General features: G+C 43.5%; 1 protein-coding gene across 2 annotated transcripts in view; it reads left to right on the forward strand.

Moving 5' to 3' along the window:
- The window catches only part of WDR49 (WD repeat domain 49), a 257162-nt gene that overhangs the window by 177462 nt on the left and 52178 nt on the right, over positions 1-27522 (forward strand). For both annotated transcript variants that reach the window (XM_073578935.1, XM_073578936.1), the window contains exons 10-11: positions 4237-4367; positions 10643-10741. In XM_073578935.1, the coding sequence (XP_073435036.1) occupies positions 4237-4367; positions 10643-10741 (230 nt within the window). The remainder of the gene's footprint in view (positions 1-4236; positions 4368-10642; positions 10742-27522) is intronic.

Here is a 27522-nt window from a genome sequence, read left to right on the forward strand (position 1 = left end):
TTCCACACGGAACTCCGAACTTTACACCGGAAGTCCCTGTTTGGAGTTTAGCATTGGACACTAAATATCCAATACAAACCCCAAACTTTTAAGTTTGGGTTCTCTCCTCTCTACCCACAAGTAGGGCTGCCACCAGGAATTTCAGGGCCCTATACTGGCAAAATTTTCAGGCCCCCTTGAGACTCTGTCCATGCTCCACCCAGCTCCACCTCCAATCCTCGAACCTTCCACAGTCCCACCGCCCACACATAGAAATACTCCAAATCTGCACCACGTCCTCACCAATAACACATTATCAGTTCTCATCTAACATCATGTCAAATACATAACCAGCAGCTTTTGTTTTGGCTAAAAGATGTTTTTAAGCCGCCACCATGACAAGGTAAACTCTTTTGGACGGACCCTACTCTACTCTAACCTATTAAATATTTGTTTAAATATGCAATACTCTTTTTAGGTATATTTTTATTTATGGTTCTTTAATGCGTCACATACATTTTTTAAAATGAACAATAATACCACATACAAGGGACAAATACCATGACCAGACCACATATAACTGCCACATAGTGACCAAATAAGACCAGATACAAGGCACAAATATGACCACACCATGACCAGACCACATATTACAACGAAATAGCGACCGAATACTACAATACTGATCATTAATTAAAAAACACAATACTAATTTTACCATAAGTGCCATTATACACAGGAACATTGTATATAGTACGCAGTGTATAGTGTCAGTGTACATGTAATACAGTGCTCACCAGTGACATTATATAGGAGCTCTGTATATAGTGTACAGGTAATATGCTGACCACCAGTGATATTATACACAGGAAATCTGTATATAGTGTCAGTGTACAGGTAATACAGTGATCACCAGTGAGATTATACACAGTAGCTCTGTATATAGTGTCAGTGTACAGATAATACAGTGATCACCACTGACATTATACACAGGAGCTCTGTATATAGTGTATAGTGTACAGATAATGCAGTGATCACCAGTGACATTATACATAGTGTTAGGCAATGGTGTTATGAATGAGTCACCGTAGGAGGCAAAAACAGAAATACTAGCTAAGTCCAGAAAACCAGAGAAGTTGGTAGCTATCGGATTGCAGACCCCTGAACCTATCAACAACAACTAGCAGTAGCCGTGGGGGGTTCCTACGGTGCCCTAGACCCCTCGATCACAGCCGGAGAACTACATAGCCTAAAGACAGAAAGGGAAATCTAAACTGCCCCAGAGCAGACCCCAAAGCAATAGGCAGCCCCCAACATATAATGACGGTGAAGCAAGATGAAAAAACACTCACACAGATAGAAAGATAGGCTGAGCAAACGATGGGGTCCAAGCTAACTAGATAGGACAGGATAGAAAAGCTGCTGTCTGTAATCCGCCAAAACCCTATCAAAACAAGAGCCAACAGCTGATAGGGACAAAAGCCCTGAAGACGCTAGGCTTCAAAAAGACTATATCAGCACTCAGGTATTTTCTGAAGACAGAGCAAAAAGGAATTCAGCTCACCCCAGCAGGGAATGGCAGAAATCAAGGAAAACAATGCAAAACAAAACCAACACACAAATGCAAAAAGTAGAGCAGAAAACTTAGCTTTTGAGGAGCAGGAATCAGACTGGTCTCCTAGAATCCCTCAGAGAGATCACCAGCAAGGCAGAAGGGCATCGGCTGCCTTATATCCAGTCAGTAATTCCCGTCACCCAGTCATCATCATCCTGCCCAGGTGCTTGGTAATCAGCCTCACTACCTTCCTTCACCAGAAGAGGGAGTTCATCAGACCTCAATGGTGAAGGGGAAAATGAACTCACAACACAACGGGTTCCTTTAGCAGCACAGCAGGAATCCAGAGCCTCACATTCAGCGGTCTCCCATTCTCCATCGATCGCAGAGGAGCTTGCTCAGCAGCGCCGTCGTTCCTGATGCTCTGCTCAGACCAGCTCTGTGGGTCTGGCTGTTGCTGCTACCTTATTGGCGTCTGCGGTTGTGACGCAGCACGCACGGTATGTCTAGAGGGACGCTGACCCTGTGTCTTGAGCCCAAATCCTGTGACCTTATACCGTGCATGCATTCCGCTGAGCTCTGTGACGTCAACAGGCTCGGCATTTGTGTTTAACGCTTCGGCGCCTCTGTGAAGTAACAGAGACCGCCCAGCGCACACCGGGTGACATTCAACCAGTGTGCGTTATACCACCATATTGTGCGTCTCCCACTACATAGCAGCAGGGTAACACCTTCTGCACGGTGGACCCTGGGCGGCGAATGCACTTACTATTATTTATTATTTAGTGCGTTCCGCCGTCCCTAACACATAGGACTCTGAGCTCTGTATAGTGTCAGTGTACAGGTAATACAGTGCTCACCAGTGACATTATACATAGGTGCTTTTGTATATAGTATGCATTGTAGAGTGTCAGTGTTCAGGTAACACACTGACTCACCAGTGACGTCTCTATTTGATGTCCTTCATCTTTGCTTTTTATCTTCATCCTGCACACACCTCCACCACTTCTTCCAGTCTCTGCAGAAAATAGCACAATTATCTAAAGCACATTCCCCAATTTTTCCCCTACCTCTACACTATGCGAGATGAAGAAAAAAGTGAACGTGTTTCCCTGCACAGTAACAGGACCTCTTCTCCCCCAGACTGAAAACAGTATCCTCAAAATTAATATCCTTTAATTAGCCCCTACAATAATAATATACCACATTTTGGATCCCACGTGTCCTCACATTCTGGACCCCTCATATCCTCCCATTCTGGACCCCATGTGTCCTCCCGTTCCTGACCCCATGTGTCCTCCTATTCTGCCTCATGTCTCTCCATACTGCCCCCATGTTTCTCCATATTGCCCCCATAGTCATCCATAATAGTATAATACATTCCATAGTCATATATAGTAGTATAATGCACCCCCAAAGTAGAATAATGCACTCTCATAGTCATACATAAAGTATAATGCACCCCCATAGTCATATATAATTGTATAATGCACCACATAGCAGTATAATGCAACCCATTGTATAATTCATCCCATAGTATAATGCAGCTCATAGTCATATATAGTATAATGCACCCTCATAGTAGTATAATGCACCCCATAGTAGTATAATACACCCCCATAGTATAAGGCACCCCCATAATCATAGAATAATGCATCCCCATAGCAACATAATGCACCCCCATAGGAGTATAATGCACCTCCAAAGTAGTATAATGCAGCCGCATAGTCATACATAAAGTATAATGCACCACCATAGTCATATATAATAGTATAATGCACCACCATAACAGTATAGTGCACCCCATACTAGTATAATGCACCCCATAGGAGTGTAAGTCATCCTCATAGGAGTATAATGCAGCCCCATATTAGTATAATGCACCCCGATAGTAGTATAATGCAACCAAATAGCAGTACAAGGCACCCCCATAGTAGTATAATGCAACCCCACAGCAGTATAATGCACCCCCATAGCGGAATAATGCAACCCCATAGTAGTATAAGGCACCCTCCATAGTAGTATATGGCAGCCTCCATAGTAGTATAATGCACCATCATAGGAATATAATGCACCTCCTTAGCAGTATAATGCACCCCATAGCAGTGTAGTGTGGCTTTACAAAAAAAAAAGTTTCTCCTTACCTGGCTGAGGTCCAGCGGTGTCCTCAGGTAGATTTATCTGAGGCGCAGACCGTCGTTCTGGCGTATGTCATCTCCCTAGATCTTGGTGCTGAGATCTCCATCTGCGCATGCGCCACCTCCAGCAGCCATTTTCTTGGAGTCCACAGCATGGGAAACCATGGAACTGCAGGGCCTATCGCATAGCCTTTCACAAAATGTCGGCAGAGCTCCTGCAGCATCGGAGACACCTGCATCGCCGGAGACACCCGCACCACCGCACACCCGCAGCGGCGTTCCGCACATCCGAACACCCCCTCATCCCAGCCTGCGGCCTGCAGCAACGCTCCACTCTTGCCTCCTCCAGCAGCGACCCTGGGACCCCGCTTCACCGCAGCCACCACTCCCAGTAAGCAATAAGACGCATGGACTATAAGAAGCACCACCATTTTATTAAAAAAAGTTTTTTTTCCTATTTGTTTCCTCAAAATTTGGGGTGCGTCTTATAATCCGCAAAATACGGTATATGAATAAAAATCTATTTTTAAATATACAGTATGTATTTATTCTCTTTACTTTAAGGATCATTACAGTATTCCGAATGAACAGTTTAACCCATTACCTTGTTCAACCTTCGCAATGGAAAGGAGGAGTACAGCACCATGATGATATCTTATGTGCAGCCTTCTTACCACCTCAAAGTCTAGTTACGGGTAAGGATTTCATCATGTGGTTTTGGTGCAATTTGAGGGACTTGTTTTGTGACACATGGTAATGAATAGAATAAATTAAAAAGTAAATAATAAATTGAAAAGGAGTAATGCTAAATGAATCATCAACGTAAATGAATCATTCAGCAAGTGCAAAGATGCTTCCTTTGTAACCTGGGGACGTTATATACAAATAAGTCCTAAATTAATAGTGCAGCCTTCATGCTGAACCCTATGCCCCAAGGGTTTTCAATTTACAAAAAATGTCACAATATGTCAAAGCTCCCGTGCCGATTTAGGATCGGTATTACAGTAAGTTTTTCTTGTATTACATTCCTGTTTCGAATGCAAAAAAAAAAAAAAAAGTCCAATAGTAAAATCTTTTTTAAAATCAGATATGTTCATGCCTCGCTGCTGTTCGGTGAAATTACAGCTTTTAACTAATGAATTTATTTATATATGACAGCTAGGTAAAATACACCCTGGCACTTTTCAGCACATAATTCCCAAAGAAATTAAATGAAAGGAAAGAACACTTCAGCTTTTGGAGACACAAAGAATACATTATTTACTATCCAAGATAGTAGCTTCATTTTTCTACAGAAACTAATCAAATACAATAGCCCTCAGAAAACAAAACTGTCAGTAATGGGAAAAAAGCAAATAGGTGGTTATTTGCCAAATTATGAGAATCAGAAACTTAGTACTTTCCTTGATAACATGCAAAGATGTAGTCAAGCTGAGTTTGTAGCTGCGGAACAGCTGGCTTTGACAAGTATATTACTTGAAGTTATTTATGATTTCCCATAAGAAGGCAGATAAGCTATTTCTTAAAGAGACTCTCTAGGTAAAAGTTATACACTGTGTGATGACTAGTGCAGGGGTCGATAAATGATACAAGGATTCAAAGAACACTATAGTAATAAAAGCATACACCATGTCAGGTGTATCTGTTTTCTGGTAGGAGGTGTTGTTTCTAGAATATGGTTATCTTACGTCTCCGGTATACATTAGGCTATTGGTGGGATTGTCTGACAGTCTTATGCATATAGCAGCTTCCCAACTCTCCCCTGACATGGTGTCAGGTTAGACAAGGACACAGCCTGATGAATTTCACCAGCCACTCATTTTTTTTTCTCCCTGAAGGCAAGCTGCTGCCACAGAAGTCTGGCAGCAGCTCTCTCATAGAGAACACAGGAGCACTTGGCCATCAGTTTTCTAATGTACATGGGGTCCGCATTTACTAATATTAATAAGGTGAAGTCTTTCACTGTGACATAACCCTTACCAGTGTAGTAGAATCAAATAGGAAGCAGAGATGTTTCATAAGGCCAGAGATTTGAAGAAGAGAACGCTAACGCCAGAGGGCAATAGCTCATGTGCTCACCTTCTTTCCAGAGATTTTATTAGATAAATATACTTATCACCCAACCCTCCCAGATATAGAGGGACTGCCTGAATTTGGTGAGCAGTCTTCCTTTCCTGGGAGGTCGGGGTATCGCCCAATTTAAGTTATATCTGTGTCCTCAGGATAGAGGTACAGCTGATTATAATGGTGGGAGAAGGAAGATGACAGGTCCTTCCTGCACCATTCCACCTATCTAATGAATAAATATCCTTAAGGACCTTGGGTCATGTGATATTCTCATGTCATGTGTCCAGGTAGCAGAGTTTAAGAAGCGCAGGACACAGGCAGGGTATGTGTGTGTGTGTATGTATAGTTAATCTAAGTGTGTATGTATGTGTGAGTGTGTAGCCAAGCTGTGTGTCTGTGTATATACCACATCTGAGTGTGTATAGAAGAGCTAAGTGTTTATAGGAGAGCTGAGTCTATGTAGCAAAGCTGAGTGTGTGAGTGTGTGTTTTGATGTAACTGAAATAAACAGTTCATATAGCAGTTATGGCTTCACAGACCTGGCTCACTTGTTCAAAAGTATGTAGGGGGGGTCAACAAGGCAGAGGGTACCTGCGTTCTGGGTCTGGAATTAGAGAGGCTGCATCCACTGTTCCCGGGGTGTGGGGGCCTGAGTAAGGCGGACCTCCCCTTTTTTCCTGGGGGAAGCTCTAGAGAGGAGGGGCTTCCTGCTGTCGGAGGGGGGAGGAAGAGGAGAAAGAAAATGCGCGTAAAGGAAGGCAGTTTGGCGTCAGGGCAGAGCAGCGTGCAGTGAGGTGAGCGGTGCGCTCCACTCCCCATCCTGACACAGAGTACCGGCACTGCGACAGGGCGGGCTGCAGTCTACCACAAGGACAGGGACCGCTGTGCTGAAGGAAGCAGTGTGCCCAGCAGTAATCCAGAGAGAGAGAGCCATGCAGAGCAGAGCCGTGTACACAGAGCAGAGTCGAGCTGGGTGTTGCAGCAGCCACAGAGAGTAATGCTCTGGCCGGGAGCACCAGTGCCAAGCAGATCATCATCGCCCGCTGCCAACAGGGAGAGCGGGACGTGCGGTGTGTGTCCAGTGACCAAAAGAGAGAACCAGGTGCCGTACACTACGTGACCATGAGTACCGCACATGCACTGCCCCAAGAGAGACCACACACGGGACTGACACTTGCGCCCTGACGTGGGCAGAGAATAGTTGTCCTAACCCTTGTTACATGACTACCCCAGTTAAGATAGTTAAGGAGCCACGTTGGGCTCGCACATGACTGTGGCCCGTGCTTTTGTTAGCCACATCAGTATATGGACAAAGGGCAGTGGAAGGTACTGGAGACCGACCACTGCCGCCAGAAGACGAACCAACGACTACAGTGCCATCCTGGAAAAGGCACTGCGTCCGTTGTTGCCGGCGCTATTGAGTTCTCAGCAGTAGCTGCAGTGTTAAGACTTCTTGATACACTTTCTACCAAAGTGTCGTTATTTGTACCGCTGTACTTCACTTTACCATTCATACTGTTCAACTTTTTACCTCCCTGCGTGGAGTATTCCCCTGTAAATAAACCTGTCAACCCTTGCTCTGCCTCCTGCCTGTCACTGCATCCCACACATCCCAAACATCAAGACTTAGCCACTTACAAGAGCTGACCAGTAAACAGCAGGTCTTTCACCTTCACGCACAGAGACAAGTCTCAGAGGTGTTTCCACCTCTCCTCTCAGCCAATTCTGAGGCAGTTCAGCTGCACCTCCTGGATTGGAGGATGGGAATGACCAGTTCCACCTACATTATCTCTACCAGTCATTCCTAAAACCTGGACCTAAAAATCCAGGCCAATTAAAAAACCTCTCAGCACATATCCGTGCTGGAACATTCTTCTCCAGGTTTCACATTACCAGGGCTAGACACCTCGGTGACACATACAATCCATTCATTACCTTCCTGGCTGCAAGCCTATAGTACAAATACATGACTAGAGGTTAAGTTAAAGGCTCAGCGTAAAACAAAAATTGCCGACGCACACTAAATTCGACTCTTGTTTTTGAAATTGGGAGGTTTGAATATAACATCGTTTATAAATATATATCATCTCTATATATAAATCTGAATGTGTGTGTGTGTGAGCATGTGTCACCAACCAATCACGAAGCAACAGAGTGGGACACCAACCAATCATGAAGCAGCAGAGTGGAACGCGGTTGGAGAGCAGGGCTGAGGACAGATACAGCAGGACAGTGCATGGAGAGCGGGGCTGTGAGGAAGACAGTCTTCAGGACAGTGGCCGAATAGTGCGGCACTCTCCCAGCCCTGTCCCGACTCAGTCGGCGCTCCTCGTTGCCAACTGCGCTATCCCCCCTCTCCCCTGCAGCTTTCCAGCCTAAATTTCAGCTCTAGCTCCGCCCACCCCAGCAAGCTCCGGCCGCCCGCGCTAGGCCATGCCCCCCGCAGGCCACCCAATCACATGTGCTGCAGCTCCGCTCTAGTTCCACCCTCTCCGCCCAGCTCCACCCGCTCTGGCCAAGCGAACAATCTGCACACCTCTCTTTCCTGGTCCCAGCGTCACCGCGTGTGGTGCATGGAGAGCGGGGCTGTGGAGGAAGGAAGACAGCTGGGCTGTAGACTCTGCCTGCAGGGGGAAGGCACGCATTCAGGAGCGGCGATGGCATTGGCTTTTCTGTGTGCACACACTGCACAGGACCTGTGATGAGGTCACATGAGGGGAAGGAGTCAGGGGTCACATGATCAAGGGCCTCAGTCTGTGCAGGACGGACGCTGCTGTCTGTGTGCTGGTTGTCATGGTACTGGATGAAGGTAAGTTTATGCGTGGGGTCAGGAAGGGTTTACAGGGTTGCTGGAGCGGAGCCCTGTGTGTACGAGGTGTACGGAGCGGAGCCCTGTGTGTACAAGGTGTAAGGAGCTGAGCCCTGTGTGTACGAGGTGTATGGAGCGGAGCCGTGTGTGTACGGAGCGGAGCTCTGTGTGTACGAGGTGTACGGAGCGGAGCCCTGTGTGTACGAGGTGTACAGAGCGGAGCCCTGTGTGTACGAGGTGTACGGAGCGGAGCCCTGTGTGTACGAGGTGTACGGAGTGGAGCCCTGTGTGTACGAGGTGTACGGAGCGGAGCCCTGTGTGTACGAGGTGTATGGAGCGGAGCCGTGTGCTACGAGGAGTACAGAGCCCTGTGTGTATGAGGTGTACGGAGCGGAGCCCTGTGTGTATGAGGTGTATGGAGCCCTGTATGTATACAGGGCTCTGTCCTGGGCCCTGTATTGTTCAACATCTTTATCAACGATTTAGATGAAGGAATTGAGGGTAAACTGATTAAATTTGCTGATGACACAAAGCTAGGAGGGATAGCTAATACTAAAGAAGAGAGAGAGAGAGGATTCAAAAAGATATAAATAAACTGGAGAAGTGGGCAGCAACTAACAGAATGGTTTTTAACAGGGAAAAATGCAAAGTACTACATCTGGGCAATAAAAATGAAAAAAGCATATACAGAATGGGAGGAATAGGCCTAAGCAACAGCACATGTGAAAAAGACTTGGGTATACTAATAGATCACAGACTGAATATGAGTCACCAGTGTGATGCAGCAGCAAAAAAGGCAAATGCAATTCTAGGATGTATTAACAGAAGCATACAGTCTAGATCACGTGAAGTCATTATTTCCCTCTACTTCTCTTTGGTCAGACCTCATCTGGAATATTGTGTCCAGTTTTGGGCACCACATTTTAAAAAAGACATCAACAAACTGGAACAAGTTCAGAAAAGAGCAACCAGAATGGTGACCGGTCTGCAAACCCTGTCTTATGAGGAAAGGTTGCAGTATTTGGGATTGTTTAGTTTGCAAAAGAGAAGACTGAGAGGAGACTTAATAGCTGTCTACAAATATCTAAAGGGCTGTCACATTGTAGAAGGATCAACTTTATTCTCATTTGCACAAGGAAAGACTAGAAGCAATGGGATGAACCTGAATGGGAGGAGACACAGATTAGATATTAGAAAAAACTTTTTGACAGTTAGAGTGATCAATAAGTGGAACAAGCTGCCACGAGAAGTGGTGAGTTCTCCTTCAATGGAAGTCTTCAAACAGAGGCTGGACAGACATCTGTCTGGGATGATTTAGCGAATCCTGCTTTGAGCAGGGGGTTGGACCAGATGGCCCAGGAGGTCCCTTCCAACTCTACGATTCTATGATTCTATGAGGTGTACGGACCGGAGCCCTGTGTGTTCGAGGTGTACGGAGCGGAGCCGCATGTATACGAGGTGTGCGGAGCCACACGTGTACGGGGTGTATTAAGTTTGAAAAGAATGCGGCCACCCAGCTCAAAATTTTTTTTATGTGTGGCTCATTTACTCTGCCGAGTTTGAGACCCCTGCTGTAGAGGGATAGAGCGGGAGAGCAGGGCTGTGAAGGAAGAGAACGGGGCTGTGGATGGGGAGAGCAGGGCTGTGAAAGAAGAGAATGGGGCTGTGGATGGAAATAGCAGGAGAGCAGGGCTGTGAAGGAAGAGAACGGGGCTGTCAATGGGGAGAGCAGGGCTGTGAAGGAAGAGAACGGAGCTGTGGAGGGAGAGAGCGGGAGAGCAGGGCTGTGGATGAAGAGACCGGGGTTGTGGAAGAAGAGAGCGGGGCTGTGGAGGGACACCGGGACATGGATGTAGAGCGAGGCTGCGGAGGGATAGAATGGGGTGGCGGGTGGAGAGCGGGGATGTTAAGGAAGACAGCGGGACCCACAGTTAGGTACTATGCCCGGGCAACGCCGGGCTCTTCAGCTAGTTATATATGTAATTCAATTTGGACACTTGAAAATAGAAAATAAGTTGCACTCTATTCACGGCTCTCTGTTTTGTACAAATTATTTGAATGTTTTTTGAAGTCTTCCATATTTTTATCAACCAGGTAGCTATGATGGAGAAATAGTTGTTTGGAACAACAATACAGAAAATGCTTCCAGAAAACTTCATCCATGTCCGTCTAAAGCGCCAAGGTCAAAATCAGGTAGGTATAATGAAGAGTACATATTTGAAAGAAAGCATAGAAGCCAGAAAAAATTAGGGTCTATGTCCAATCCATGCTTAGGCTTTAGAAGGACTCCTGTACTAATTTTTTTATAGATCAAAACAATTTCACTGTTTGCTGTCCTCTGAACCACCCTATCCGAAAGAGGCCCATGAGGGGATTGTGACTGTTCTGCAGGACCGAACCAATAAGCTGAACCTAACTATTGACTTTATCACTTAATATTGATCAACATTAAGTATGTTGACTTTCTGATACTAATACATGTTATGGTAAGACCAGATTCACACAGCCATGTGTTGCAATCTGAGTGCGGACAATGATCTACAGACTGGCTGCAGGTCCCCTAATTTGAACTTAATAGTTTTATATAAAATTTAGAAACGGTTCATTTCCAGCACCAGTAGCATTGTTGGAGATGTTTGCACTACTCAACCCTATTGAACAGTTTAGGAGAAAAAAAAGCTGATTAAACAAAAGATGATAGTAAGATCAGGTTTACTTGGTAGCATTACTAAGTAAACTTGAGAGCAATGTTTAACTGTGCAAGTAACGTGATTCTGATGTCCTACCATCAATTTTGTAAAATGAGTTCACTTTAAAGTGAGACGGTCACCCCCAAAACTCAATTTAAACTTCTTTTATAAATCTCAGATGTGTAGTATGGATTTCCTTTCTGAATTGGACAGAAAAATAGTTTTGTTTATATGCAAATGAGGGCTCCTCGGTGCACCCTTGGGGTGGCGAAAAGCTCAGTGCAGCAGTCTGTCCCCTCAACTCAAAATGCTGTGCACCTCCTCTTAGCTTTATTGGCAATACTAGATGAGTCAGTGAGTCCTGCCTCAATTGAATCCCTGACCCTGACACTACAGTAGCCAAAAAAGCTTGGACACACTGCCACTCACTGTGTGATCCTGCAGTGCAGACATAAAGGAACATCTATTCATTTCAGGCAGCGCTCGCTTTATGCTACTAGTACAGTCAGTCAAGCGAAGGCAGAATGGTGCACGAATCCTTTGGCCATTCCATGAGTGCAAGGAGTGGAAGGAGGAATCCTCCTTTGCATATGAGAAAAAATAATTTTTTTGTCCAAGTGAGCAAAGGAATTCTACACTACAGGTGTGAGTTTTATATGGGCAGAGTCCCTTATAGGACTGTATAAACAGTTTAATTCGAGTTTTGGGGATGAGAGATTACCTTTAAATTACGGTACATCCCAAGTTATTCTCTTGCTATAATGCACAAAGGATTTTTTATGACTAAGTGATTTTCTCCAAAGTCTTCTCTAAGAGGAGCTTTTGTTCTGATTGACCCTTTAAGGCCCATGATTTTGATAGAATCAGTGCCTATTAGAGAATATTGGGACTCTACTGGTCCAGTCCAACGCTGTCTGAGTTTCCTTCTGGTTCAGAAAAGCAGTTTATTTTTTAAGACCTTTAAATAATTGGTCAATTATTATCTCACTCTACTTTCGTATGGACTAACACATGGTATTGGGTATAGGAGGATTTACTTTTTACATTCTTTTGACTATTTTGGCACCTTGAGAGTTACAAATAACTACAGTTTCTTATGTTCAGGTTTCCAAACTTTCCTCTTCTCTTCCCCTCGCCGCCTGAACTTTATAGTGCCTATTCAAGCATTTAATGATGTTATAATTCATAAGTGGCTCGCATGTTTGTTTAAACTGTAATTGCGATCTTCACTCTAAGGTGCATTATGGTTGTTTTTTTCTAATTCCAATCAAGCTGCCGGTTTGTTTGCTGCCACAATATCCGTTTCCTGCTTCCTAGCTTAATTGAATAAAGAACCTGGTCAAGTACATTATAATTAATATAACGGCCCTTCTATATTAATTATGATGATGGTGTGCAGTAGCGATTTGCATATTTCTTGCATATGCAGTGTATATGTTTCCACAATTAAACTGATATAATTAACTTCCCTGGCACTTATTAAAATGGATGAGATACTTCCATTTTGTTGCGGATTAACATAGACACTTTTATTACTCTACTTGCGGCACATTATAATATTAACATGGTACAAGGAAATAACATACTTATTTAAACAATTAACTTTTCTGCGAAGTGTTGGGCTACAGGTTAAATGTTATTTAATATGATCACTATATGTCTCCATCACATACAGTTAACATCACCATGTGTCACATGAAAAGCGACTGGGCTCCTACTGCTGGTTAGTAGAACAAAGAAGATAAATCAAAATAAATTGCATTTTAATTCTTTTGTGGCTCTTGGTTGCAAAACACCTGACTTAAAAAAATAAAAAAGGGTTTATGTGTTGATAATCTGTGAAAAAAAAGACCAAGGTATTAGATATTTAAGAGATTCACCAGTAGAAAGCTTTTTATTTAGTTGTTGATTGTTGACCATTGAGTACACATTACAATATTTAAAATGTTTAGCCAAAGAATAATAAGATTACTTATTTGTTTTACACTATCAGATATAGTAGTTAAGGATATAGAGGAAATCCAGCTCAACATGGAGTAAAAAAAATTCAAGACTTTATCCAAGTGCGGTAAAATAGTGATAACATCAGAAAAAAGTGCACTGATCGGCACGTAGCACCCACACGTTTCAGGTGCGCATAGCACCCTTCATCATGGGGAACCTGTTATACGCACCAGAAACACGTAAGTGCATCTCTTCTGCTGTTATTATTATTTTAATGCACATCAATAAAGTTTGATTTTTTTACATGATTTTGAGAAGGATCTCTATATCCTTAACTATTTGATGTCCATGGCAGTGGCTGTGTTCCAGCTCCAGAGGACGTCTTTTTCCTGATAATATAATGATAGTACTTATCACAATGACACAGGGTACACACATGAGTGATGATTCTCTCTTCCTAGAGAATCTGTTCGATTATGGCAATGACACTCGGCTCAAACTCTGATCATAGCTTGATCCAAGTATTAGTTTACTGGGATCTGATTCTTTTGCATGAGAGTATTGTATCACTGATTGAGCCTGCGTAAATTGGACTGCACTCAGATACACTGGTGTGGGTGCACATGGTCCGATTATTGGATGCACTTGCAGCATGCTGACTTTTTTTTCTTATGCTGAATCAGCACTGATCAGCACTGCCCCATAGTATAACGTTGGTCCAAGCTCTATCTGATAGCACTGTTCCAGGTTATACGCTCGTGTGAGCGAGTCCTGGATAAATCCTGGTGCTGCAAAATTTGAATAAGGTTCCAAATTTATATTTTTGGGAACCCTATAATGTATTGGATGGGGTTTTCAGATTAGCATTATCTCCATCTGGTGTCATAGAGTGGCTGGATGGAGAAACAGAATGCACAGACAACAAGGTGTGCACAATGGAGTTTTTTGGCATCTGACCACAGGGTTGGTGATAACTTATACATTTTATACATGAGTAGGGTTCTGGTCGCTGAGATCCACACCAATCAGAAAAATGGGGAACTTTTATTCCTATAAGAATGGGTTGACTGTGTACATGCCTGACTGATGCTTTCTTCATTCTTTAATGTTGGAAAAAATAGAGTGCATAGAGCTCTGCGGCCCCATAGGGAATGAATGGAGCGACAGGCGGGCATGCGCACTGCAGCTCCACGCTAATTGAGATAAAAGTGCTCTATCAGGGATAAAAGTGCCCCTAATAAGTGCGGGTACTAGAGGTTGGATTCCCACCGATCTATAAGTTATTACCTATCCTATGATTAGGAAATAAATAAACTCCACACCCCTGTGAGGGAATAGATGAAGATAAGTGCAATTCATACAGCAATTCAAAGGAAATCAGAAAACAGTTGAAATCCAAAATAGCAAGCAAGCAAACAGCTTCACAAATAAACAAGATACAAAGACCTTTTTTGCAAAAAAAAAAGTCCTGTCCATTGATTATGATGAAAATATAGATTCAGTCTGAAAGGAAGGTGGCTTTTTCCCTAAGTGTATGGCCACAATCAGTCTAACAGATTTCAGCTGCATTTTCCTCATAATAATGTAACCTTATTGGTTCCCCTCCTATATTACTCCTGCTGCCAGTAATAATAGTAATGATAATAATATAAATTACAAGTTTTTACATCTCGGCAGTAACCTTGACTGGCTCATATTTGGGAGGTTGAGGCTTATTTACACATACAGAAATCTTGATATATAACGTATCAAACACTTGTCATGAAAATTTACACATTTTATTCCTTTCCAATCCAATTTATTTCTGATTTTTCAAAACACATGGCCTTCTAAGGAACTTAAAGAAAACAGCCTGCGCTATATGTTGGGTAAGGTCAGTACTAACAAGAACAAATGCAACAAAAACATGTCGGAAGACTTCCAACAACAGGAAAATCATAATGTCAGACAACGTCAGATGTTGGATCGGAAAGGGTTAAAACAGAATCTTCCACTTGCTAGAGTAGTATGTGTCACTGTGTTAGGCCAGGGTCACACTTGCGAGTGCAATGCGAGAAACTCGCGCTAGTCTCTCACCTCAATACCCGGCACTGTCGCCGGCGGTTCGGACCGGAGCGTTCAGCTGCATAGAAATATATGCAGCCGCACACTCCGGTCCCGAGTGCCGGCAACAGTGCCTGGTATTGATGCGTGAGACTTGCGCGAGTTTCTCGCATTGCACTCACAAGTGTGACCCCGGCCTTATAAAGAATATATATTGTAACTCTTAGCTAATTATAGAAAGAAAGAAATGTGATTTGCAAATGATGATGAATAAAAGAACTATTTGATCTGTATATTTCAGCAGATTATAAGTACCATACTTCCAAACAAAATTAATTAGTAGTTAATAGTGATGAGTGGTTGTGCTCTGATAAGGTGTTATCTGAGCATGCTCGGCTGCTAACCGAGTGGCTTCGGCGTGCTCGAATAATATGTTTTAATCCCCGCGACTGCATGTCCCGAGGCTGTACTACAGCCGCAACACATGCAGGGATTTCCTAACAAACAGACAATCTCGGCATGTGTTGTGGCTGTTGAACAGCTTCCGGGACTCGAGCATATTATTTGAGCACGCCGAAGACACTCCATCAACACATGAGCATGCTCTGATAACACCTTATCCGAGAACGTTCACTCCTCACTAGAAGTTAATACATTTTCAATAGTTTATAATAAAGATTGTTTTAATGATAATGGATATAGAATTAGTAGGTTCTTGCTTTAATACTGTTGAAGAATATAAGAATATGCGAACAACATTTAAAGCAAGTTACATAAAAAAAAATATTGATACTGTATATTATACAGTTGTGGCCAAAAGAATTGACACCCCTGCAATTCTGTCAGATAATACTCAGTTTCTTCCTGAAAATGATTGCAAACACAAATTCTTTGGTATTATTATCTTCATTTAATTTGTCTTAAATGAAAAAACCCAAAAGAGAATGAAGCAAAAAGCAAAACATTGATCATTTCACACAAAACTCCAAAAATGGGCCAGACAAAAGTATTGGCACCCTCAGCCTAATACTTGGTTGCACAACCTTTAGCCAAAATAACTGCAACCAATCGTTTCCGGTAACCATCAATGAGTTTCTTACAATGCTCTGCTGGAATTTTAGACCATTCTTCTTTGGTAAACTGCTCCAGGTCCCTGATATTTGAAGGGTGCCTTCTCCAAACTGCCATTTTTAGATCTCTCCACAGGTGTTCTATGGGATTCAGGTCTGGACTCATTGCTGGCCACCTTAGAAGTCTCCAGTGCTTCCTCTCTAACCATTTTCTAGTGCTTTTTGAAGTGTGTTTTGGGTCATTGTCCTGCTGGAAGACCCATGACCTCTGAGGGAGACCCAGCTTTCTCACACTGGGCCCTACATTATGCTGCAAAATTTGTTGGTAGTCTTCAGACTTCATAATGCCATGCACACGGTCAAGCAGTCCAGCACCAGAGGCAGCAAAGCAACCCCAAAGCATCAGGGAACCTCCACCATGTTTGACTGTAGGGACCGTGTTCTTTTCTTTGAATGCCTCTTTTTTTCTCCTGTAAACTCTATGTTGATGCCTTTGCCCAAAAAGCTTTACTTTTGACTCATCTGACCAGAGAACATTCTTCCAAAACGTTTTAGGCTTTTTCAGGTAAGTTTTGGCAAACTCCAGCCTGGCTTTTTTATGTTTCGGGGTAAGAAGTGGGGTCTTCCTGGGTCTCCTACCATACAGTCCCTTTTCATTCAGACGCCGACGGATAGTACGGGTTAACACTGTTGTACCCTCGGACTGCAGGGCAGCTTGAACTTGTTTGGATGTTAGTCGAGGTTCTTTATCCAACATCCGCACAATCTTGTGTTGAAATCTCTTGTCAATTTTTCTTTTCCGTCCACATCTAGGGAGGTTAGCCACAGTGCCATGGGCTTTAGGCTAAGTGCACACGTACCGGAACTCTCGCGGAAATTCCCGCGAGAATTCCGGAATTCCAGTCTGCGGGAAAATCGCATTTTAAATTCCTGCGATTTTCCCGCAGAAAAACTAGCATTTTGCAAGCGTAATTAGCTTGCAGAATGCTAGCGTTCTCCAAGCGATCTGTAGCATCGCTTGGAGAACTGATTGACAGGTTGGTCACACTCATCAAACACAGTGTTTGACGAGTGTGACCAACTTTTTACTACTGAGGCCGCCTATGCAGAATCAGTAGTAAAAGATAGAATGTAAAAAAAAATAAAAAATGGTGTTATTTTTACCCTCCGACGTCCCGCGTATCCATTCCCAGTAATCCTTTGCGAAAATGCCCGCGATGACGTCAGTTCTCGCGGGATCGCGACGTCTCGCGGTGATTCGCGATGATGTCGCGCGAATGACCGCGAGACTTCGCGATCCCGCGAGAGTGGACACCATCGCGGGCATTTTCGCAAAGGCTTACTGGGACCGGGAGCGTGAAGAGAAGCGGGAAGACTGCGCGGGACGCCGGAAGGTAAGAATAACAATATTTTTTATTTTAAAATTCTATTTTTTACAGGGATATGGTACCCAAAGCCCGGAGGACAGTCTCCTCTCCTCCGGACCGTGGGTACCATCCGCAATTGTTCTGCTTACTTTCCGCATGGTGTGCACAGCGACATGCGGGAAGTAAGCGGAATAATACATTCCTATGGGTGCGGGATCGCCGCGATTCCGCAAATTAATGAGCATGCTGCGGTTTTTACTGCAAAGCGATTCCGCCGCGGTAGAAACCGCAGCATTAGCACAGCATTGCGGAATCCCATAGGAATGCATGGGATGCTTATTTTTCGCGTTTTCGCGGCAAAATCGCGCGGTTAAAACCGCCGCGGAAACGCGAAAAAACCGCCACGTGTGAACTCAGCCTTAAACTTCTTGATGACACTGTGCACGGTAGACATAGGAACATTCAGGTCTTTGGAGATGGACTTGTAGCCTTGAGATTGCTCATGCTTCCTCACAATTTGGTTTCTCAAGTCCTCAGACAGTTCTTTGGTCTTCTTTCTTTTCTCCATGCTCAATGTGGTACACACAAGGACACAGGACAGAGGTTGAGTCAACTTTAATCCATGTCAACTGGCTGCAAGTGTGATTTAGTTATTGCCAACACCTGTTAGGTGCCACAGGTAAGTTACAGATGCTGTTAATTACACAAATTAGAGAAGCATCACATGATTTTTCGAACAGTGCCAATACTTTTGTGTGAGAAAGCTGGGTCTCCCTCAGAGGTGATGGGTCTTCCAGCAGGACAATGACCCAAAACACACTTTAAAAAGCACTAGAAAATGGTTTGAGAGAAAGCACTGGAGACTTCTAAGGTGGCCAGCATTGAGTGCAGACCTGAATCCCATAGAACACCTGTGGAGAGATCTAAAAATGGAAGTTTGGAGAAGGCACCCTTCTAATATCAGGGACCTGGAGCAGTTTGCCAAAGAAGAATGGTCTAAAATTCCAGCAGAGCATTGTAAGAAACTCATTGATGGTTACCGGAAGCAGTTGGTTGCAGTTATTTTGGCTAAAGGTTGTGCAACCAAGCATTAGGCTGAGGGTGCCAATACTTTTGTCTGGCCCATTTTTGGAGTTTTGTGTGAAATAATCAATGTTTTGCTTTTTGCTTCATTCTCTTTTGTGTTTTTTCATTTAAGACAAATTAAATGAAGATAATAATACCAAAGAATTTGTGTTTCCAATCATTTTCAGGAAGAAACTGAGTATTATCTGACAGAATTGCAGGGGTGTCAATACTTTTGGCCACAACTGTATATATTATTCCTGCCTATCTCTTCAATGAATGATTCCTTGAAACAAGAATAGATCACAGACTGAATATGAGTCAACAGTGTGATGCAGCAGCAAAAAAGGCAAATGCAATTCTAGGATGTATTAACAGAAGCATACAGTCTAGATCACGTGAAGTAATTATTTCCCTCTACTCCTCTTTGGTCAGACCTCATCTGGAATATTGTGTCCAATTTTGGGCACCACATTTTAAAAAAGACATCAACAAACTGGAGCAAGTTCAGAAAAGAGCGACCAGAATGGTGACCGGTCTGCAAACCCTGTCTTATGAGGAAAGGTTGCAGGATTTGGGAATGTTTAGTTTGCAAAAGAGAAGACTGAGAGGAGACTTAATAGCTGTCTACAAATATCTAAAGGGCTGTCACATTGTAGAAGGATCAACTTTATTCTCATTTGCACAAGGAAAGACTAGAAGCAATGGGATGAAGCTGAATGGGAGGAGACACAGATTAGATATTAGAAAAAACTTTTTGACAGTTAGAGTGATCAATGAGTGGAACAGGCTGCCACGAGAAGTGGTGAGTTCTCCTTCAATGGAAGTCTTCAAACAGAGGCTGGACAGACATCTAACTGGGATGATTTAGCGAATCCTGCTTTGAGCAGGGGGTTGGACCAGATGGCCCAGGAGGTCCCTTCCAACTCTACGATTCTATGATTCTATGATTCTAAGAGGATGACCTTGGGGTTATTTAAGGCCCCATCACACATAAGCGACTCACCAGCGATCCCGACAACAATATCAACGTGTCAGGATCGCTGGTGAGCTGTCAAACAGACAGCTTCACCAGCGATCAGCCCCAGCGACGCCGAACGCACGTCGTCGTTGTGTACCTTAGTTACCAGCGTGCTGATGCAGGGAGCTGGTAACTAAGGTACACATCAGGTATCTAAGGGTTGTGCATCACTTAGAAACCCGATGTGTACCTTAGTTACCAGCTCCCTGCATCAGCGCGCTGGTAACTAAGGCTACTTTCACACTTGCTTTTTTTTGCAACGCGTTTTTCCCGCAAAAAAAGCATGGAAAAAACGCATACAAACGCATACAAATGCTGCGCTTTTTTCAAGCATTTTTATGCACATGCATGAAAAAAACGCAGCGTTTGTATGCATTTTTAGTGCGTTTTTACCACGTTTGCGTTTTTTCCCAACATTAGTTGGCCTCACCAAAAAAATCAAGATAGGGTTAGGATTAACACTAACCCAAACCATGACTTTACTAACCCTAACCCTAACCCTTAACCAAACCATACAAACCCTAACCCTTAACCAAACCATACTAACCCAAATGCTAACCCTAACCCTTAGCCAAACCCTACTAACCCTAACCCTAACCCTTAACCAAACCCTACTAACCCTAACCCAAACCCTAACATAACCCTAAACCCTAACTAACCCTAAACCCTAACCCTTAACCAAACCATACTAACCCAAACCCTAACCCCTCTTAACTAACCCTAACTCTAACCCAAACCCCTAATTTCCATTGTCTAACCAATGGTCAACAAAAAAACGCATGCACAAAAAAACGCATACATGAGCATGCCAATGCGCACATATGCACACCCATAGACTTACAATGGGTGTCTTGCTGTAAGAAAACGCATTGCGCGTGCATGCGTTTTTTGGGGGCAAGTCGGACGCCCAAAAAATGCAACAGGATGCATTTTGTGCGCCCGAGCGCACACCACAAAAAAAGGATGCGCGTAAAAACGCATGTGTATGCGCACATGAGCGCATCCCATGCAAAATATAGGAAAAAAAAGCGTATGCGTTTTTTAACGCTAAAATACAGCGCAAAAAAACGCAAGTGTGAAACCAGCCTAAGGTACCCATCGGGTATCTAAGGGACACATGTCCCTTAGATACCCGATGTGTACGTTAGTTACCAGTTGATCGCTGGTCTCCCACCTGTCACATGCAGTGATGCGTGCTGGCCAGCGGGAGACCAGCGACCAAAAAAATGTCCAGGGCTTTCCAAGAGCGATCAGCGATACCGGCAGGGGGGCCGGTCGCTGATCGCTGTCACACACAGCGATCTCACTGGTGAGATCGCTGTTGTGTCACAAAACTTGTGACTCAGCAGCGATCTCGCTAGCGAGATCGCTATGTGTGACGGGGCCCTTAGGGTCCTGTGGGATTAAAAGGGAATTTGTCACTAGGTTTATGCTGATCTATCTTTATTAACTGAGGCTACTCCCACCTGCCGATGATTGATAGTTATCTCCATATACTGTGCATAAAGAGATAGCGGTCAATCAGTGCTGAGTTTGCGGGGGAGCGACAGCTCATGAATATCAATGACTCGGCAGTGTGAGAACATAGTGGGCGCTACTATGGGACATCAGAAGATCATTTGGCATTTCATGAAAACGGCAGCAAGATAAAAGTATGTAACGCAGAGCTAGAATTTTGGCCTCTGTAACCACATTGTTTTATTTTTCTATTTTTATTTCTCCCCTTCAAAATGATTTCAGTTTGTTTCTCATTGGTTTTGTGCCACTTAGGGGTCACATGCAAAGTGGAAAACATTATAAAATTATTCCTTTTACGTGAGAAAAACCTGGCTCTGTAACAGGGGAGTGCAGACTTTTTTAATCCACTGTATATGCACATATAATATGTATACCTGGATAGTTTGTGTGTTTGTAATGTACATCTACAGTATGTGTATAATGGGAATACTGTACATGTGTGAAAGGTGTGTATAATGTATTGTGAGGCAGTGACCGGTGTTATATGCGAGGGTCGCTATGTGTCCTCCAGGATGCCATACAAGCATATTGAGGCCACGGGAGTGCATTGCAGTCATAGGTATAGATGTGATTGCAATGCAAAATAAAAGTAAGTGTAGTCTTCATTAAGCTATTTGTCCAAGGCAGATTTAAGAAAACCTGCTCTGGGCTTTTATTTTTGAAATGGACTACAGGTCAGTAGTGGGGCAGTGTGTTTCCTTCCCGGACGGGTTTTCCATGTGGCCTACAGCTACCGGTTCATCATAAAAACCACTGTAGCATAGGGTTGGATGTGTCAGTTTGGTTTTGCAAGCGTGTAGAGCAGAAGTGTAAAGTGTTTATATGTGTGAAGTATGTAGATTATATACAGTATTAAGCCCCCATCTCATATAGCGAGATCGCTAGCGAGACCGCTATAGCGTCACCGGTTTTGTGATGCAACAGCAATCTCGCTACATGTGACATGTAGTGGCGGCCAGCCCCCCTGCTGGATATCGCTGATCGTGCTGGAATGTCCTGGGCCATTTTTTCATCATCGGCGTCCCACTGGCCAGCATGAATTGCTGTGTTTGACGCCGACGAGCGACCTCATTGGCGACGCCGAACTCAGGGACGCAGGCTGGAATTGTTCAGAATAGCTGCTGTGTGACAAGGTACCAACGACCGCCAAGGTCGTTATATGGATCACCGGATTGTTGTTGCGTCGCTGAAGAGATCTGCCTCTTTGGCAGCTTACTAGTGACCATTTAGCGACACACCAGCAATCTGTTATGAATGGGCACCGAGGAGGATAGCAGGCCCAAGCTAAGCCACAGAAAACCAGAGAGGTTGGTAACTAAGCGGATGCAGACCCTTGATCCTGTCCACACAACTAGCAGTAGCCGTGGAGCGTGCTTACGATGATCCTAGACGCCTCGGCACAGCCGGAGAGCTAACAAAGATAAAGCAAGAAAGGAGAAATCTAAACTGCCCCGAAGCAGACCCCAAAGGAATAGATAGCCCCCAAACATATATTGTCGGTGAGACAAGATGAAAACACAAACACAGGCAGAAAAATAGACTGAGCAAATGATGGGGCCCACACTGACTAGACAGGACAGGAAAGACACTGTCTGCAATCATGCAAAAAACCCTGCAAAAAGTCCAACACGTCTGATGCACAAAAAACACTCAAGTCGCACGACTTCGCCCCCACTATATCAGCACTCTGGTATATTCTGAAAGCAAAGCAAAAAGAGATCAATATAACAGGGGACAAAACAAACTGACACATGCAGTAACATATGGGCGGTGATTCAGCGCAGCCCCAGCTGGAGCTGGCTGACCCTCACAAAGCAGAGATGGACAAAACCAGATCAAATGCAAACAGAATAGCAAATGAACCACTTAGCTGAACCATGCAGGGAAAGAGCAGGAGACATCAGACCTCAGAAGGCACAGGAAGAAAATCACCAGCAAGGATAGAGGGAGTCAGCTGTCTTAAATCCCAATCAGAAACCCCAGATCTCCAATCGTCTTCCTCATCATCAGGTGGCAAGCCTCTGTCAATCAGATCAGCTCCACTACCTCCAGTAACCACCAGAGGGAGTCCAGAAAGGGAACTCGCAACCCCTTTGTCAATCTGACCAGCTCCACTACCTTCAGTAATCACCAGAGGGAAGCCAGAGAGAGAATTCACAACAGCGATCCTTACCAGGTCGTATCGTTGTCAGGATTGCTGGTGCGTCGCTATGTGAAACAGGACCTTTAGTCTATGTGTGCGTAATCCAAATGTGTGTACTGTGTATACTTACATGTGTATATGTGTGTAATATGTGTATGCATGTGATTTGCATATATTTGTATACTGAATGTGTATACATGGCCTTGAAACCTTGAAAAAGTACGCATACTTCTCCACATTTTTTCACATTACACCCACAAACTTAAATGTTTTTTTCATCCGGATTTTATGTGATATAGAAACACAAAGTACCAAGTATTTGTGAAGTGTAAAGGAAATGATACATGGCTTTCTAAGTATTTAAAAAAATAAATCTGAAAATCGTGACATGCATTTGTATTCAGCCCCTCTGAGTCAATACTTTCTAGGCCACCTTTTGCTGCAATTACTGCTGCAAGTTTTTTGAGGTATGTCTCTTTGCACATGTAGAGGCTGAAATTTTTACCCATTCTTCTTTACAAACTAGGCGGTAACCATTTTGAAATCTTGACCCAGATTCTCAATGGGATTTAGGTCTGGACTGTGACTGGGCCATTCACCCACATGAAAATGCTTTTGATCTAAGCCATTCCATTGTAGTTCTGGCATTATGCTTAGGGCTGTTGTCCTGCTGGAAGGTGAATCAACAACCCTGTCTCAAGTCTTTCGCTTCTAACAGGATTTTCTCCTGGATTACCGTATATATTTAGCTCCATCCCTCTTCCCATCAACTCTGATTGCATGTATACCTTGCATGCATAACAAGCAAATACAATATATCTGAACTTCTATATATGATATACAGTTGTGTGATAAAATGTTTGCTTCCTATCTGATCTCCTATTCTTTTGCATGTTTGTCACACTTACATGTTTCAGATCACCAAACAAATACAAATATTAGACAAAGATAACATAAGTAAACACAAAATTTAGTTTGCAGGGCCCTGTGTGAAAACATAATTGCCCCCTAAACATAATAACTGGTTGGGCCACCCTTAGCAACAGCAACTGCAATCAAGCTTTTTGCGGTAACTGGCAATGAGTCTTTTACAACGCTCTAAAGGCATTTTGGGCCACTCATCTTTACAGAATTATTGTAATTCAGCCACATTGGACGGTTTCCGAGCATGAACTGCTTTTTAAGGTCATGCCACAACATCTCAAACAGACTAAGGTCTGGACTTTGACTAGGCCACTCCAAAGTCTTAATTTTGCTTTTCTTAAGCCTTTCAAAGGTGGACTTGCTGGCGTGTTTTGGATCATTGTCCTGCTGCATAATCCAAGTGCGGTCACGACAGATAGCCAGACATTCTCTTTCAGGATTTTTTGGTAGACAGCAGAATTCACGGTTCCATTTATCACAGCAAGTTTTCCAGGTCCTGAAGCAGCAAAACAGCCACAGTCCATCACACTATCACCATCATATTTTTCTGTTGGTATGATGTTATTTTTATGAAGTACTGTATTACTTCTACACCAGATGTAATGGGACATACACCTTCCAAAAAATTCAACTTTTGTCTAGTCAGTCCACAGACTATTCTCCCAAAATCTTGGGGATCATCAAGATGTTTTCTGGCAAAGCTGAGACAAACCTTTATGTTCTTATTGCTCAGCAGTGGTTTTCAAATTGGAACTCTGCCATGCAGGCCATTTTTGCCCACTCTCGATCTTATGGTGGAGTAATGAACACTTACTTTAACTTGACTTTGTGGATGAGTCGCTGCTGCTCTCTTACGGTAATTTTGGTGGGTCGCTAACTCCTGGGAAGGTTCACCACTGTTCTATGTTGTTGCCATTTGTGTACAATGGCTCTCACTGTGGTTAGCTGCAGTCCCAAAGCCTTAGAAATAGCTGTATAACCTTTTCCAGACCGATAGACCTCAAATACTCCAAATATGTTTTTTATTTGCTCCAGAATTTCTTTGGATCGCGGCATGATGTCTAGCTTTTGAGGATCTTTTGGTCTACTTCACTTTTCAGGCAGGTCCTAATTAAGTGATTTCTTGATTGAGAACAGGTGTGGCAGTAATCAGGTCTGGGTGTAGCTACGGAATTTGAACTAAGCTTCCCAAAGATGTGATAACCTCAGTTAAATTATGTTTTAAAGAGGGGGACAACCACTTTTTCACAGGGCCCTGTTGGTTTGGATTTTTTACCCTTAATAATAAATGCCTACATTTAAAAACTGCATTATGTGTTTAATTGTGTTATCTTTGTCTAATATTTAAAATTGTTTGGTGATCTGAAACATTTTAGTGTAACAAACATGCAAAAGAATAGGAAATCTGGAAGAGGACAAACACTTTTCTACACTAGTGTGTAAGGCATATTTTATTCATAAAGCCTGATTTTCAGTAATGACTTTACACTGAATATTCATTTTGCGATTGATACATTTTGGATACATAATTGATCTGCATTTCCTTTTGTCTGTAAATTGATGCATGTTGAACTTCTGATTGTCTTTATGATGTTCAAATAACTTAATGCTAGAGATGAGCAGACCTCTAGATGTTCGGGTCCGGCAGGTTTGGCAGAACAGTTTAAAAAGTTTGGGTTTGGGTGCCAGAACAGTACCTGAACCCCATTCCCATTCACTTGAATGGAGGGCCCGAACATCCAGTGTTGGGCACTCTGTAATGTGCATGACAGCGCGGCAAATACTGCCTCTGATCGGCAGTAAAATCATTGCCACCAGTCAGAGAACCGCTGTTCCCATGCTGTCATTTGAGTGCGTAGCTATGATCGGAGGTAAAAAGTTTACCTCCGGTCACTGGCATCGGCTGATGAGACTACTACTTCCATCAGCCTATGCCTGCTGCCACTAATAAAAGCAAGAGCAGGCGGTGGCTGATGGATGGCTCTAAATAAATAATCATAAAAAAATGGCACGGAGTCCACTATATTTTGATAACCAACCAGGCAAAGCTTACAGCTGTAGGCTGCAATCCTCAGCTGTCAGCTTTAGCAAGGTTGGTTATCAAGAATAAAGTGGTCCCCATGTCATTTTTTTAATTATTTAAATAAATAATTAGAAAAAACGGGGTGGGGTGCCCCCATTTTTGACAACCAGCCAAGCAAAAGCAGACAGCTGTTGGCTGGTATTCTCAGGCTTGTAAGGGGCCATAGATATTGGCCCCCAGCCTTAAAATAGCAGCACGCTGCCCAAAAAAGGCAAATATTAGAGATGCGCCAATTCTGGCGCTTTACCCAGATCATCCCTCTTGCCCTGTGAGGGTAGCAAGTGAAGTTCATATTTGTGGGGTTGATGTCACCTTTGTAGTGTCCAGTAACATCAAGCCCACAGCTTCGTAGTGGAGAGGCGTCAGTAAGAATCCATTATTTATCCATTACTAATCCATTACTAATCCTATAGTTATATTGTAGATAAACACACAACCAGAATAAAGTCCTTTATTTGAAACAAAAAATAACACACTTTTACTTTTTTATTTAAAAATAACAAACACAGTTATACTTGCCTAATGCCCATTCGGCGCCTTTTCTAGGTGGCTGCGGGCTTCTATTTTTAGGCTGGGGGCCAATATCCATGGCCCCTTACCAGCATGAGAATACTTTCCCCCAACTGCCTGCTTTAGTTTATCTGGCTGTCAAAAATGGGGGGACCCCACACCATTATTTTAAATTATTTATTTAAATAATTTTTAAAAAATGACGTGGGGATCCCTCTATTCTTGATAACCAACCATGCTAACGCTGACAGCTGGGGTTGCAGCCTGTAGCTGTCAGTCTTCCCTGGCTAGTTATTATAAATACAGAGAAATCCACACCATTTTTAAAGAAAAAAATATTTATTGAAAGCGCAGGCGCTGGCTGATGAATACTCCCATCAGCCGACGCCTGCTCTCGCTGTTAATAGCAACAGCAGACGTAAGCTGATTGGAGTAGGAATCCCATCAGCCGACGCCATTGACCAGAGTAAGCTTTTTACTTCTGATCACAGCTGCCGGCTCAAGTTGTCATTTGACAGCGTGGTAACCGTGGCTCTCTGAGAACTTGTGAGAAAAACCTGGTGTTCAGGGTGTCTAACCCGAAGAATAACATGGAC

Source organism: Dendrobates tinctorius, unplaced genomic scaffold (assembly GCF_039654945.1).
Source record: "Dendrobates tinctorius isolate UK_male_01 unplaced genomic scaffold, ASM3965494v1 ptg000060l, whole genome shotgun sequence".
Taxonomy (NCBI): Eukaryota; Metazoa; Chordata; class Amphibia; order Anura; family Dendrobatidae; genus Dendrobates; species Dendrobates tinctorius.